The sequence below is a fragment of the Schistocerca nitens genome, chromosome 4 (assembly GCF_023898315.1).
Source record: "Schistocerca nitens isolate TAMUIC-IGC-003100 chromosome 4, iqSchNite1.1, whole genome shotgun sequence".
NCBI classification, from domain to species: domain Eukaryota; kingdom Metazoa; phylum Arthropoda; class Insecta; order Orthoptera; family Acrididae; genus Schistocerca; species Schistocerca nitens.
This window is the reverse complement of record NC_064617.1, coordinates 550,756,036-550,768,993: the sequence shown is the minus strand read 5'-3', so window position 1 is coordinate 550,768,993 and position 12,958 is coordinate 550,756,036. Positions and strand designations below refer to the sequence as shown.

The 12,958-nt window shown below is 41.4% G+C and overlaps 1 protein-coding gene across 1 annotated transcript in view; it reads right to left on the bottom strand.

Moving 5' to 3' along the window:
* LOC126253185 (cholinesterase-like) overlaps positions 1 to 12,958 on the bottom strand; it is a 97,295-nt gene that overhangs the window by 8,027 nt on the left and 76,310 nt on the right. Inside the window, exon 8 of the mRNA XM_049954348.1 lies at positions 5,273 to 5,402. Coding sequence (XP_049810305.1) covers positions 5,273 to 5,402 — 130 coding nt within the window. The remainder of the gene's footprint in view (positions 1 to 5,272; positions 5,403 to 12,958) is intronic.

Sequence of the window (12,958 nt, the reverse complement as noted above, 5' to 3'; positions counted from 1 at the left end):
CGAAATGTTTACATTTTTTATTTAAATATTGTTGCAATATACTGGTTTAGTCCTATGTTCAAGTTGAATTAAATCATGTCTACAGATCTTAAGAACGTGTATTTTTGGCGGGAAACACCTTCACCCAATGGAAATACAGACAGTAGGGGAAACTATGGAAGCCAAGTGAAACCGGGGGCTTTTCGAATGAAGAGCTCAAGGGAGAGATACTGGACACTTTTTACAAATGTGATTGGTGAGAACAGACCTGCCTGTGGTAACAAGTGGTATTCTTTCGTTTGGCGATTGATGACAGCCGCTAACATACTTCAAGTTCTGAAGAAACCTATAGTTTAAGAGGTCTGAACATGCTCCCACGTAGGACTGTAACTTTTCCAGTTTGTGCTATGGAACTAAGATAGGCGGAGTGTTGTTGTTGTTGTGGTCTTCAGTCCTGAGACTGGTTTGATGCAGCTCTCCGTGCTACTCTGTCCTGTGCAAGCTTCTTCATCTCCCAGTACCTACTGCAACCTACATCCTTCTGAATCTGCTTAGTGTATTGATCTCTTGGTCTCCCTCTACGATTTTTACCCTCAACGCTGCCCTCCAATGCTAAATTTGTGATCCCTTGATGCCTCAAAACATGTCCTACCAACCGATCCCTTCTTCTAGTCAAGTTGTGCCACAAACTTCTCTTCTCCCCAACCCTATTCAATACCTCCTCATTAGTTACGTGATCTACCCACCTTATCTTCAGCATTCTTCTGTAGCACCACATTTCGAAAGCTTCTATTCTCTTCTTGTCCAAACTGGTTATCGTCCATGTTTCACTTCCATACATGGCTACACTCCATACAAATACTTTCAGAAACGACTTCCTGACACTTAAATCTATACTCGATGTTAACAAATTTCTCTTCTTCAGAAACGATTTCCTTGCCATTGCCAGTCTACATTTTATATCCTCTCTACTTCGACCATCATCGGTTATTTTACTCCCTAAGTAGCAAAACTCCTTTACTACTTTAAGTGTCTCATTTCCTAATCTAATTCCCTCAGCATCACCAGATTTAATTTGACTACATTCCATTATCATCGTTTTGCTTTTGTTGATGTTCATCTTATATCCTCCTTTCAAGACACTGTCCATTCCGTTCAACTGCTCTTCCAAGTCCTTTGCTGTCTCTGACAGAATTACAATGTCATCGGCGAACCTCAAAGTTTTTACTTCTTCTCCATGAATTTTAATACCTACTCCGAATTTTTCTTTTGTTTCCTTTACTGCTTGCTCAATATACAGATTGAATAACATCGGGGATAGGCTACAACCCTGTCTCACTCCTTTCCCAACCACTGCTTCCCTTTCATGCCCCTCGACTCTTATAACTGCCATCTGGTTTCTGTACAAATTGTAAATAGCCTTTCGCTCCCTGTATTTTACCCCTGCCACCTTCAGAATTTGAAAGAGAGTATTCCAGTTAACGTTGTCAAAAGCTTTCTCTAAGTCTACAAATGCTAGAAACGTAGGTTTGCCTTTTCTTAATCTTTCTTCTAAGATAAGTCGTAAGGTTAGTATTGCCTCACGTGTTCCAACATTTCCACGGAATCCAAACTGATCTTCCCCGAGGTCCGCTTCTACCAGTTTTTCCATTCGTCTGTAAAGAATTCGTGTTAGTATTTTGCAGCTGTGACTTATTAAACTGATAGTTCGGTAATTTTCACATCTGTCAACACCTGCTTTCTTTGGGATTGCAATTATTATATTCTTCTTGAAGTCTGTGGGTATTTCGCCTGTCTCATACATCTTGCTCACCAGATGGTAGAGTTTTGTCATGACTGGCTCTCCCAAGACCATCAGTAGTTCTAATGGAATGTTGTCTACTCCAGGGCCTTGTTTCGACTCAGGTCTTTCAGTGCTCTGTCAAACTCTTCACGCAGTATCATATCTCCCATTTCATCTTCATCTACATCCTCTTCCATTTCCATAATACTGTCCTCAAGTACATCGCCCTTGTATAAACCCTCTATATACTCCTTCCACCTTTCTGCTTTCCCTTCTTTGCTTAGAACTGGGTTGCCATCTGAGCTCTTGATATCCATACAAGTGGTTCTCTTCTCTCCAAAGGTCTCTTTAATTTTCCTGTAGGCAGTATCTATCTTACCCCTAGTGAGACAAGCCTCTACATCCTTACATTTGTCCTCTAGCCATCCCTGCTTAGCCATTTTGCACTTTCTGTCGATCTCATTTTTGAGACGTTTGTATTCCCTTTTGCCTTCTTCATTTACTGCATTTTTATATTTTCTCCTTTCATCAATTAAATTCAATATATCTTCTGTTACCCAAGGATTTCAACTAGCCCTCGTCTTTTTACCTACTTGATCCTCTGCTGCCTTCACTACTTCATCCCTCAGAGCTACCCATTCTTCTTCTACTGTATTTCTTTCCCCCATTCCTGTCAATTGTTCCCTTATGCTCTCCCTGAAACTCTGTACAACCTTTGGTTCTTTCAGTTTATCCAGGTCCCATCTCCTTAAATTCCCACCTTTTTGCAGTTTCTTCAGTTGCAATCTGCAGTTCATAACCAACAGATTGTGGTCAGAATCCACATCTGCCCCTGGAAATGTCTTACAATTTAAAACCTGGTTCCTAAATCTCTGTCTTACCATTATATAATCTATCTGATACCTATTAGTATCTCCAGGATTCTTCCAGGTATACAACCTTCTTTTATGATTCTTGAACCAAGTGTTAGCTATGATTAAGTTATGCTCTGTGCAAAATTCTACAAGGCGGCTTCCTCTTTCATTTCTTCCCCCCAAACCATATTCACCTACTATGTTTCCTTCTCTCCCTTTTCCTACTGACGAATTCCAGTCACCCATGACTATTAAATTTTTGTCTCCCTTCACTGCCTGAATAATTTCTTTTATCTCGTCATACATTTCATCAATTTCTTCATCATCTGCAGAGCTAGTTGGCATATAAACTTGTACTGCTGTAGTAGGCATGGGCTTTGTGTGTATCTTGACCACAATAATGCGTTCACTATGCTGTTTGTAGTAGCTAACCCGCACTCCTATTTTTTTATTCATTATTAAACCTACTCCTGCATTACCCCTATTTGATTTTGTATTTATAACCCTGTAATCACCTGACCAAAAGTCTTGTTCCTCCTGCCACCGAACTTCACTAATTCCCACTATATTTAACTTTAACCTATCCATTTCCCTTTTTAAATTTTCTAACCTACCTGCCCGATTAAGGGACCTGACATTCCACGCTCCGATCCGTAGAATGCCAGTTTTCTTTCTCCTGATAACGACGTCCTCTTGAGTAGTCCCCGCCCGGAGATCCGAATGGGGGACTATTTTACCTCCGGAATATTTTACCCAAGAGGACGCCATCATCATTTAATCATACAGTAAAGCTGCATGTCCTCGGGAAAAATTACGGCTGTAGTTTCCCCTTGTTTTCAGCCGTTCGCAGTACCAGCACAGCAAGGCCGTTTTGGTTAATGTTACAAGGCCAGATCAGTCAATCATCCAGACTGTTGCCCCTGCAACTACTGAAAAGGCTGCTGCCCCTCTTCAGGAACCACACGTTTGTCTGGCCTCTCAACAGATACCCCTCCGTTGTGGTTGCACCTACGGTATGGCCATCTGTATCGCTGAGGCACGCAAGCCTCCCCACCAACGGCAAGGTCCATGGTTCATGGGGGAAGATAGGCGGAGTGTGAGTTATTATTCTTGGTATCGCGTGTTTCATTTTGTGAATCATCATGTTGACCTCTGAACTGTTTTGAGCTAATGAATATTTCGTGAATTGTGACCATGAAATGAATTTATTTTTCATGAGTCTTTGATGAATATTAAGTTTGCGGTTTCTGCTATCATTCTAGTAACGCTGTCGATGTAATTTTACTGCATTTGCTAAGGATATTTTCTATCTGTATTTTAATTGAATATCGTAGGACCACTTCCCGTTTATATGAGATGCCCTTTCTTGAATAAACATTATTCAGTCTAATTCTCTGTCGTCTGTATCAGTTACAGATGTTAGAATAGAACCCTTGTTATTAAATAATTCGTTCAACTTTTATTTTGTATTCCTATGTATTTTATTAATGGAGTCGTGCATAGCCCACGTACCTAAAGCACGAGTAACCGAAGGTTAGGATGCAACTGGTTTTGCTGAAATTGGATGCTGTTTGGAAGAGCAATTACATTAGCAGCAACTGTTAGCAACCGCGGCAGTTGGGGTTTTCTCGTCCAGCATATGAATCTAATACTGTTCGAATTACAACTGTAATTCCCAACTATTACCATAGTCGGTCTCAGATTTATTGCATGTTAGGCAGTTTTCATGGGAGCTCCAAGCATGTGTTTCTTCGTCAGCCATGTGCTTGAGAACCGGTAGCAAAAGGTAGATGTGGGAAGTTAGACGCGGAACTTCTACTTGGAAGAAGAAGGCTACCCAGAGGAGTGCTGATTGCGAGTCTGCAGCGGAGACAGACGGCGGCACCGGCTGCGCGGACCACTGTTGGCGACTTCGTTCACCAGAGATAGCATCGGCAGCATCCACACATTCGACAGAAGCAGTATAGCAGAAGCAGCCAGAGTGACCGCCAAATGAAGTACTTGTTCTCTGCTTATCTCGTTTTTCTATACATGTCCGCCGTACCTACCGACTTTCATACCATTCGGTTAATTCCTTCATGATACGGTCATTTTTCTGTCTGAGGTGTATTTTTTATACTTCTATTTAACGAGTTTGTAATTTGAGAAAATTACGGGGGGAGGGGAGGGAAAGAGGGGGGGTGTCATGCTCTTTTCATAGGAACTATGCTGGAAGCGATTTAGAGGAATTGTGGGAAACATAAATCTGGATGCCCGGATGGGAATCTGAACAGCCATCCTTTCACATGCGAGTCCAGTGTGGCAAAAGAAATGTTGTGAAATGGGCGATTAAGAAAGCGGCTCGTCAGCTTGTGTAATCTAATAACGTAACTAGTGCGGAAAGGAAATGTTTGAAACGATTGACTGAACAAGGAAACTTTGTCCTGTTTTTAGTGTACGCTACTAAGCACATAGCATTAAAAGAGGTGACCAAGATTATTGCAATCGATACATGAACAGCAACGCTAATAGTAGGCTTCCGGGAGTGGAATATCAGAGGATTGGATAACATTATCTTTAGTGTTATTTGGTAACATCTGTAAAGCAAGAAGAGGAGCAACATTGACGTTATAACATTAGTGACAGTTACAGGTAATATTGTGATTATTGTACTTACCCCATGGATTTGTGCGAATGATGTCTCCTCTGTAGTCGAATACATAGAAATAGACGGTTTGGTTGGAGAGCTCGGCAACGGTTCTAATGAAGCCGTCATTAGGGTCGAACCATTTGAGGTCGTCGAAGAACTGTGAAAGTGAGGGACTACTTTATATTAACATCAAAACAGAAACACCGATTAACAAAATCTTACAAAACAAGATTAAACTGATGCAACAAGTAATGAAATATGTTTATTAAAATCAAATATTGCCTTTGTTGTAACTTTGTATTCTTATTGTAATGTTCTGTAGGCACGAAACAGAGTAACAGAGTAAGAAATTGAAATTTAGTGGTATGTGGTGCTTAAAGAAGAAAACATAGCTTGACAATTTATGTAAGTTATTATAAGCTATCGGAAACAACGAAGATACTTAATAGAAACCTTTGCTATTACGAGCAAAGGTATGACTGGGTAAAGGAGATTAGCGTGGGAGATGAATCATTAATTAACCTCAAAAAATCCATATAAAGACAATAATGAATGATCGAAAATTAATATGAAATGAGGAAACATTGATTACCAGTAGATGAGGAAACATTGATTAAAACGAAAAAAGCCATATAAAGACAATAATGAATGATCGAAAATTAATAGGAAACGTCATAATATTCATTAAAGATACCATCTCCGTGCGTATCAATTCGTCAGCAACGGTCGTGCGAATTCTGTTAACAATTCTTCAACTGAGAAATGTGACCGATGAATTACAATTTGTAGTACAGGGTTATTATAATACTACTTTCGCTACTTGAATCAGTGGAAAGGTAAAACTATTTACCGTATGGGTACCCAACTTTATAGGAATGATGTTCAGATTGTGCGCTGCATGCTTTGCGTTGTTCGTAGTGTTAGTGTCATGACTTGCCGTTAGGTGCTGGTACTGGTTCGGCAACGTACGTTGAAGCAAAAACATCAGTGTACAGAACAGTTGCAGACAGTCGACAGGGATCTGAGCAAGATGAGCAAGGCCTTACTGATAAAGTTATTTTGTCAAAACAACAGCAATAGTGCCACTGCTCTTCGCGAGTATCGAAGCATTAAAGGAATACGGAAAGGTCCTCCTCCCGCACCGCAGTTGAAGAAAATGATTCCGAATATGGAATTAAGTGGCGATTTGGGAGTTGGTCCTGGGACAGGCTGACAGTCAATTGTGCCACAAACTGTTGAAGAAGTTACTGCTGCCATGTGTGTGAATGGTGGACGCAATGTGCGATCTTCAAGCAATGCGCGAGCTGTGTCACGACTGCTGAACATTCCATGGTCCATTGTTCGAAAAGTGTTGCGAGCGATTGTGAAACGGTATCTCCAGTGCGGTTACAGGCTGTCGTGGATGCAGATGGTCGTAACTTTGAGCAACGTCTGTAACCTGGAACGTAAACATGGCACGCAATTAATAAATGTTACCATCTCTTGTGGAAATCAGCATGTGCTTCATTCAATCGTTTATTCGTTGTTTCTCTTAGGCATGTCCTTACAAATGTTTCTACAGAGTTTAGTTGTCCTGTGATCACTGTTTTTTTTAAATAGGGGACATTAAAAATAGTAAAAGTTTAATTATAACCATCCTGGACAGCCGACGTTTGTCGTTGATGATGCTATTTCAAAAATGAAAGTACAAGTCGTACACACTCGTAACAGTGAACATGAGACGATTTATGCCACTACTGAATAATTCGCTAAAATAACTGGCCACTTGCTTCTCAAAGGTTCCCACTAATCGACGCGTTTCGGGCAGAACTCGTCATCAGAACTTCAACACAAGAAGTGTTCATACAATGTACCGTAGTCAGTTGACTACTGACGTTGACTGCTGACACGTGTGACCCCATACTTTATATGAAGACTTTTATTTTTGGTGCTTTATTGATGGGCTATGTCGAAACGCGTCAATAATAAGAATTTTTGAACAGTAAAGCGACCAGTTGTTTTAGCGACCTGTTCACCAGTGGCATAGGTCTCATCAAGTTTACCTCATGTCGCAGACCTTGTGCGTAATTTTATTTCACTCCTGAACGTAATGACGAAGTCGGCAACCATAGGCGGTGTTGCATGTTTCGACAGGATCGAGACTGGAATGTGTCACACGTAATTCACGGTCATGCTCTTAAGGCTCTCGATGTAGAAAGTCATATTCCATGAGGTAGTTATTTGTTGTTACATTAAATTCTTGTTAGTAGACAGTAAAATATGCACAAAGAAAACATGATGTCTGGAAAGAATTTCTTTGATGGTGTTCCAGGTCTGGACCGCTTCCAACATCGCCAATTTAGCAAGGATTCTGTCGACGTAGTTAAATAAATACATTCTTGAAGTATCAGATGTGACCGTGGACAATTAATATTGATCGAAAACTGTCTCACAGAAGCTACCGCACAGAGTAAATTAGCAAATGAACCGTAAAGTCCTATCAGTGCGTCGTCAGAAGTGTACAGATTTATTTACGTTCGAAGCTTCTACCACTTTTCGAAGGAAGCTTTGCTGGTGGTGATCGACTTTCTTCGAGCTAATAGCCAGCCTAGTTTCTGACAGTTTGAACGACAGTAAATTGGGGAACAAGCTAAAATACGACGTACATTAATTCTAGAGCTAGTCTTCCACTCTTCAGTGGATTGTATGACGTTTCCAGACTTCCTGATTTAAGGATAGTGTGAAAATGTTTATATTACAATACTCGTAGTAATTACACGCTTACCTCTAACGACAATGTTTCAAATAGACCAAATGGGGTTGTAGACATTTTTTATTTCCGTGCAGTTAGATTTCGCAAACATTTTGTGATGGATTTTGCGGAAGATTCTTATATATTTGTAAGATACTGTTTTTCAGCCTCTTGGGAGACTACTTCCTAAACCCAGAACGTCGTCTGCAGCAAGTACACTACGTAAACTGATGTCTCCAGACACTTGTTACTGTTCCCTCTCAGAGAACCCAAAGAAATGACTAATATACAACAGGTGTTGACCTCCTTTCATACTGTTGCAGTAATTAGTTTGGCAAGAACGTTTTATGCTCCCTTTCAATACATTGAATACAGAGTTTGTTATTATCTTACCGAACCTTCGTGAATCATTGCACAACAGCTTTCTAGTGGACTTGTCTGACACTCCAGGGACGTAACAGAGTCTACGATGAAAGTCAACTCAGTTAATCTTTCTTATTTTGACATAGAAATGAGAGAAAAGTGTCTTCATTACTTTATCATTGGTTAAAAGGTAGATCCAGGAACAAACCAAGGTGTCTGCTGTACGTCCTAATGCCACCTTGACTGAATAACTATCGCCACAACACGTTCAGGCAAGTATACTTTCCAAGGTAGTCAATAGGTCCACACACGACCACGTTATTCAGTAGCTCAACATACTAAAGATAGCATTTCTTACATCTCTCTATGTAATTTGGTCAATAGCATATCAACAGATTCACAATCAAAGAAATTGACAGCTACCACATGTTGACACATTATTCTGTCACTTATCGAGGATTTAAGATGAAGCACAACTATGACAAATGAATTCCCACTTACGTGTGATAGTTCACTCACTTGGTGAACTTTCCATTTTGGCGATACTTCTCAGTTAACTCCCTATTCCTACGAGGTGCGGTGTTTTCACAAAGTTGTGAAGTACTAAAGACTTATCCCGTCGTAATTAACTCTTACCTATATTCATACTTCTGAAGTCGCATTTACGTATATGGCTGAGGCTGTTTCAGGTGGTGCTACAAATTCTTCCTTTCGCGAGGTCAGTTTCTGGACTAGGTTGACAGTCTCAAATTTTTCCACCTGGATCATTTCAAGTGATGTATGTGGGAACATTTGAAAGTTACCGGACTTTTATTGGAAAGTACGGCCTCGTAATTTACCAGTAAACCTCACCATGATGCACAGCGTCTTTCTTCTAGCGGCTGACACCGAAGTCTGGTAACTATCTCCGATTTCTCCGACTGTTCTTGAACAATGAATTTTGAAAAACGAATTGAAATCATTTCCTTATGACAACTTATTTCTATAGATGAAATATTGAATACATAATATATGTATAGGGTGAGGTGATGTTTAATGAATGGCACAAACATGTGATCTATTTGCCTGATTGTACACGCATAGTACAGCCTTTCTTCACTGCGGCTCATGGAGGGGGAGGGTGGCGTGAGCAGCATTCCGGCCGACTTTAACCTCCGAGGAAGATCTCTGGTACGCATCTGACAGCAGGATGAGTCGACCTGCCCCGTGCTGGAGGTACTGGAACGAGGAAAATTCGTCGCACCTCTCTGGGACTCAATCTGAGACCAATAGGACCGGAGTCTGGTGCTCTGCATGGTAGACCACCACAGCCACTGTCACGTATATGGTATAAAAATCTACCTACAAGCAGTTTTATAGGGTTTACAGGACATAAAAATAAACACCTTTTATGAGACAAAACAGTTGCTCCGTTTACCCTCTTGGGGTCCATGAAATTTTTAACGGTAGTGATGTTCAGAGAGACTTTGTTCAGACAGCCTGTGATGTACTTTGTGTTAAAGAAGTTGCTGAAAATGTCGCTGTTTACATTAATGCACAGCCGGCATCTGCGTGCTAATGGTTATCTAACACAGTCGAAGCAACCAGGACTTTCACCATATCGTCCACTGGCGGTCCTGGTATGTCTGTTGGTGTCATGTACGGCAAAAGCTTCATCTCCTTCAACAAAAAGAAATGAGGTCACGAAAACGCGGTGGTCTCGGTACTGGCTTGTCACTACAAATCCAATAACTGGGGTGAAACATTGTCTAAATGTTCTGTAATATCAATGGAAACGTCCGTTGGGCCCTCCCATCATGCTGAATCAAAAATCGTTTCCCGACCGGAACGTTCTCCAACATTTCCTGCACTATTTTTATAGAGGAAGTTCGATAATTTCGTCCACCAAGTGTGGTAACCAGAAGATAGAGTCCGGTCAGTCATGAACGACGCCAGCCTACTCACTTACAGGAAGTCTTTGTTGATGGTAGAACACACCAGTGCAGTAGTAACAACACCCATACATAGCTATTGTGGTTGTTAGATACTCCTTCCCTTGTGACGGCAACCGCATCAGTGAACAAAGTCATGGATGTCTACAATTTTGTGTCGATACCATTGGCAAAATTGCACGCGCCGGGAAGGTAATCAACTGGTGGGTCTCGTACTTCACGAGTGAACAGCGCTTGAGGTGGCAGAAGTGGCGTTCCCCGGAACACTGCTACACCTGCCCGTCTAGCAATCCCAGTGAAGGTTGCTGTAATTTAAGTAGATTCTGACTGTATTAGATTCGTCCCTTAGTTAAAGACTTCTTAATCAGAACAATCTTTGGCGTCTTTTTTCGTTTTCACTACTTCAGCACAGTCTTTTAGTCATATCCAAGACTCACAATTTGTTCTAATTAGATATGGCAGAAACCACCCTTGTCCTGAGTTGTTTCAACTCAAAAATATGATGGGTCTCAAAAAGAAACTTCGTAAAAATAATTTCTGACAAAAACAATATCTTTTATTTGACAAGAACCTTTTATGTGTTAAAGCAGGAGACAATGCAATTTCCGAGTTCACTGTCGCCTTTGTAATACTTGTTGGATTATTCTAGTTTAGCCTTTAGCAAGTGATGGTTCAGTGTCGGTGGTTCTGTAATGAATTCCGAATACAGCGTTCGGTGGCCTAAAAAGCAGAAATGTCAAGGGAGTTTTTGTGATGGGGCATTCGATTCCTTCACCAGCGCTGCTGACAACATGGAGGACCGTTGGTGATGTGTACGCTGATTCAATACGTCTCCCCAACGCATACGACGAGAGCTCGATGGGATTTAAGTCAGAGGAACTGGCAACTCTGTCCATTCGCCGAATGTCCTCTCGTTCCAAGAGCTCGTCCTCCTGCGGTGTTCTATGTGGTCTCGTACTGTCATTCAAAAATGGGCGAGGCTAAATGAGGTTCTGAAAAGAGGCACAAGCTGGCGGAGTACAGTGTAACAATATCGTTGACAGTGACAATAAATGGCTCTAAGCACTGTGGGACTTAACATCTGAGGTCAGGCAGTGACACGTCAAGCGAAAATTGGTTTCATATTTTAAAGTTTTAAACATGGCTGCGTGGTCAGCGACCGTTTATAAAGTAAAATTAAACCAATAAGAGACCTCGGTGGCAAAAATTAAGTCTTTTGACCTGGTTTTGGCACTACTATGAATGCCTTCATCAGAAGTAAAACATTCAAACTGGCATGTTACGTATAAAATAACGGCACCAGTGTGAAGACGTAGACGCGTTCCTTCCGTCAGTTAAGCTTGATTTTATTTTCCGCCATCACTTACTTTTATATCTATTATATCTTCGACACCTGCAAATATACTTCTGCGGAGGGTACCCTGTACCACTACTTTTTCTTTCCTCTTCTGTTCCACTCGCAAATAGAGCGGGAGAGAAACGACTGTCTAAAGCCATTCGCACGAGCCGTAATTTCTCGCATCTTATCTTCATGATCCTTGCCCCAAATATAGGTTGGCGGGATTAGAATCGTTCTGCAGTCGGCCTCAAATGTCGTTTCTCTAAATACGAGCAATAGTGCCATGGGGAAAGAGCATAGTCTTCCCTCCAGGGATACCCAGTTGAGTTCACGAAGCATCTCCGTGATACTTTAATGCTTATCGGACCTACTGATAAGAAATCTAGCGGCCTGCCTCAGAATTCCTTCGATGTTTTCCTTTAGTCCGACGTCGTTGAGATTCCAAACAGTCTAACAGTACTCAAGAAGAGACCGTTTTTTTGAATGAGCTACGCGTTCGCACAATTCTCACAATAATCGAAGGTAAACAGTCGCTTTCCTTTCTGCCAACCTGACATGCTACTTGCATTTCATATCGCCCGGCAACGCTACGCATGGATATCTAATGGAAGTATTCTGTATTCGTACTTTACAAGACTTTTTTTCCTTCTAATCCGCAGTGACTGACGTTCTTCTACATTTAGAGCAAGCGCCGCTCATCAAACCAACTAGAAATTTTGTGCAAGTCACCTCGTATCCTCCTACAGTCACTCAACGACGACACCTTCCCGTACACAACAGCGTCATCAGCAAACAGCCGTAAATTGCTGCTCACCCTGTCCATCAGGTCATTTATGTATGAAGAGGATGCATATCATACTTTTCTGAGGCACCAACGACGATTCCCTGGTCTCTGATGTACACTAGGCATCGAGGACTACATACTGGGTCGTGTATCTGGAAACTTTAAACGGTATGCTCGGACCTCCACCAGTAATCTACAATGTGGCACCGTGTCAAATGCCTTTCGAAAATCTAGGAACACGGAATCTGCCTATTGCCCTTCCTCCACGGTTTGCAGGATATCATGTGAGAAAAGGGCTAGCTTAGTTTCACACAAGCGATGCTTTCTAAATCCGTGATGATTTATGAACAGAAGCTTTTCTATCTGAAGGAAATTTTCATATTCGAACTCATAAAGTGTGCAAGAAACCTGGAGCAAACCGATGTAAAGGATACTGGTCTGTAACTGTGCGGATCAGCTCTTTTACCTTTCTTATACATAGGAGTCACTCCCACTTTCTTCCATTCGCTTGGGACTTTTCGTTGGGCAAGTGATTCGCGATAAATACAGGTCAAGTAAGGAGTAA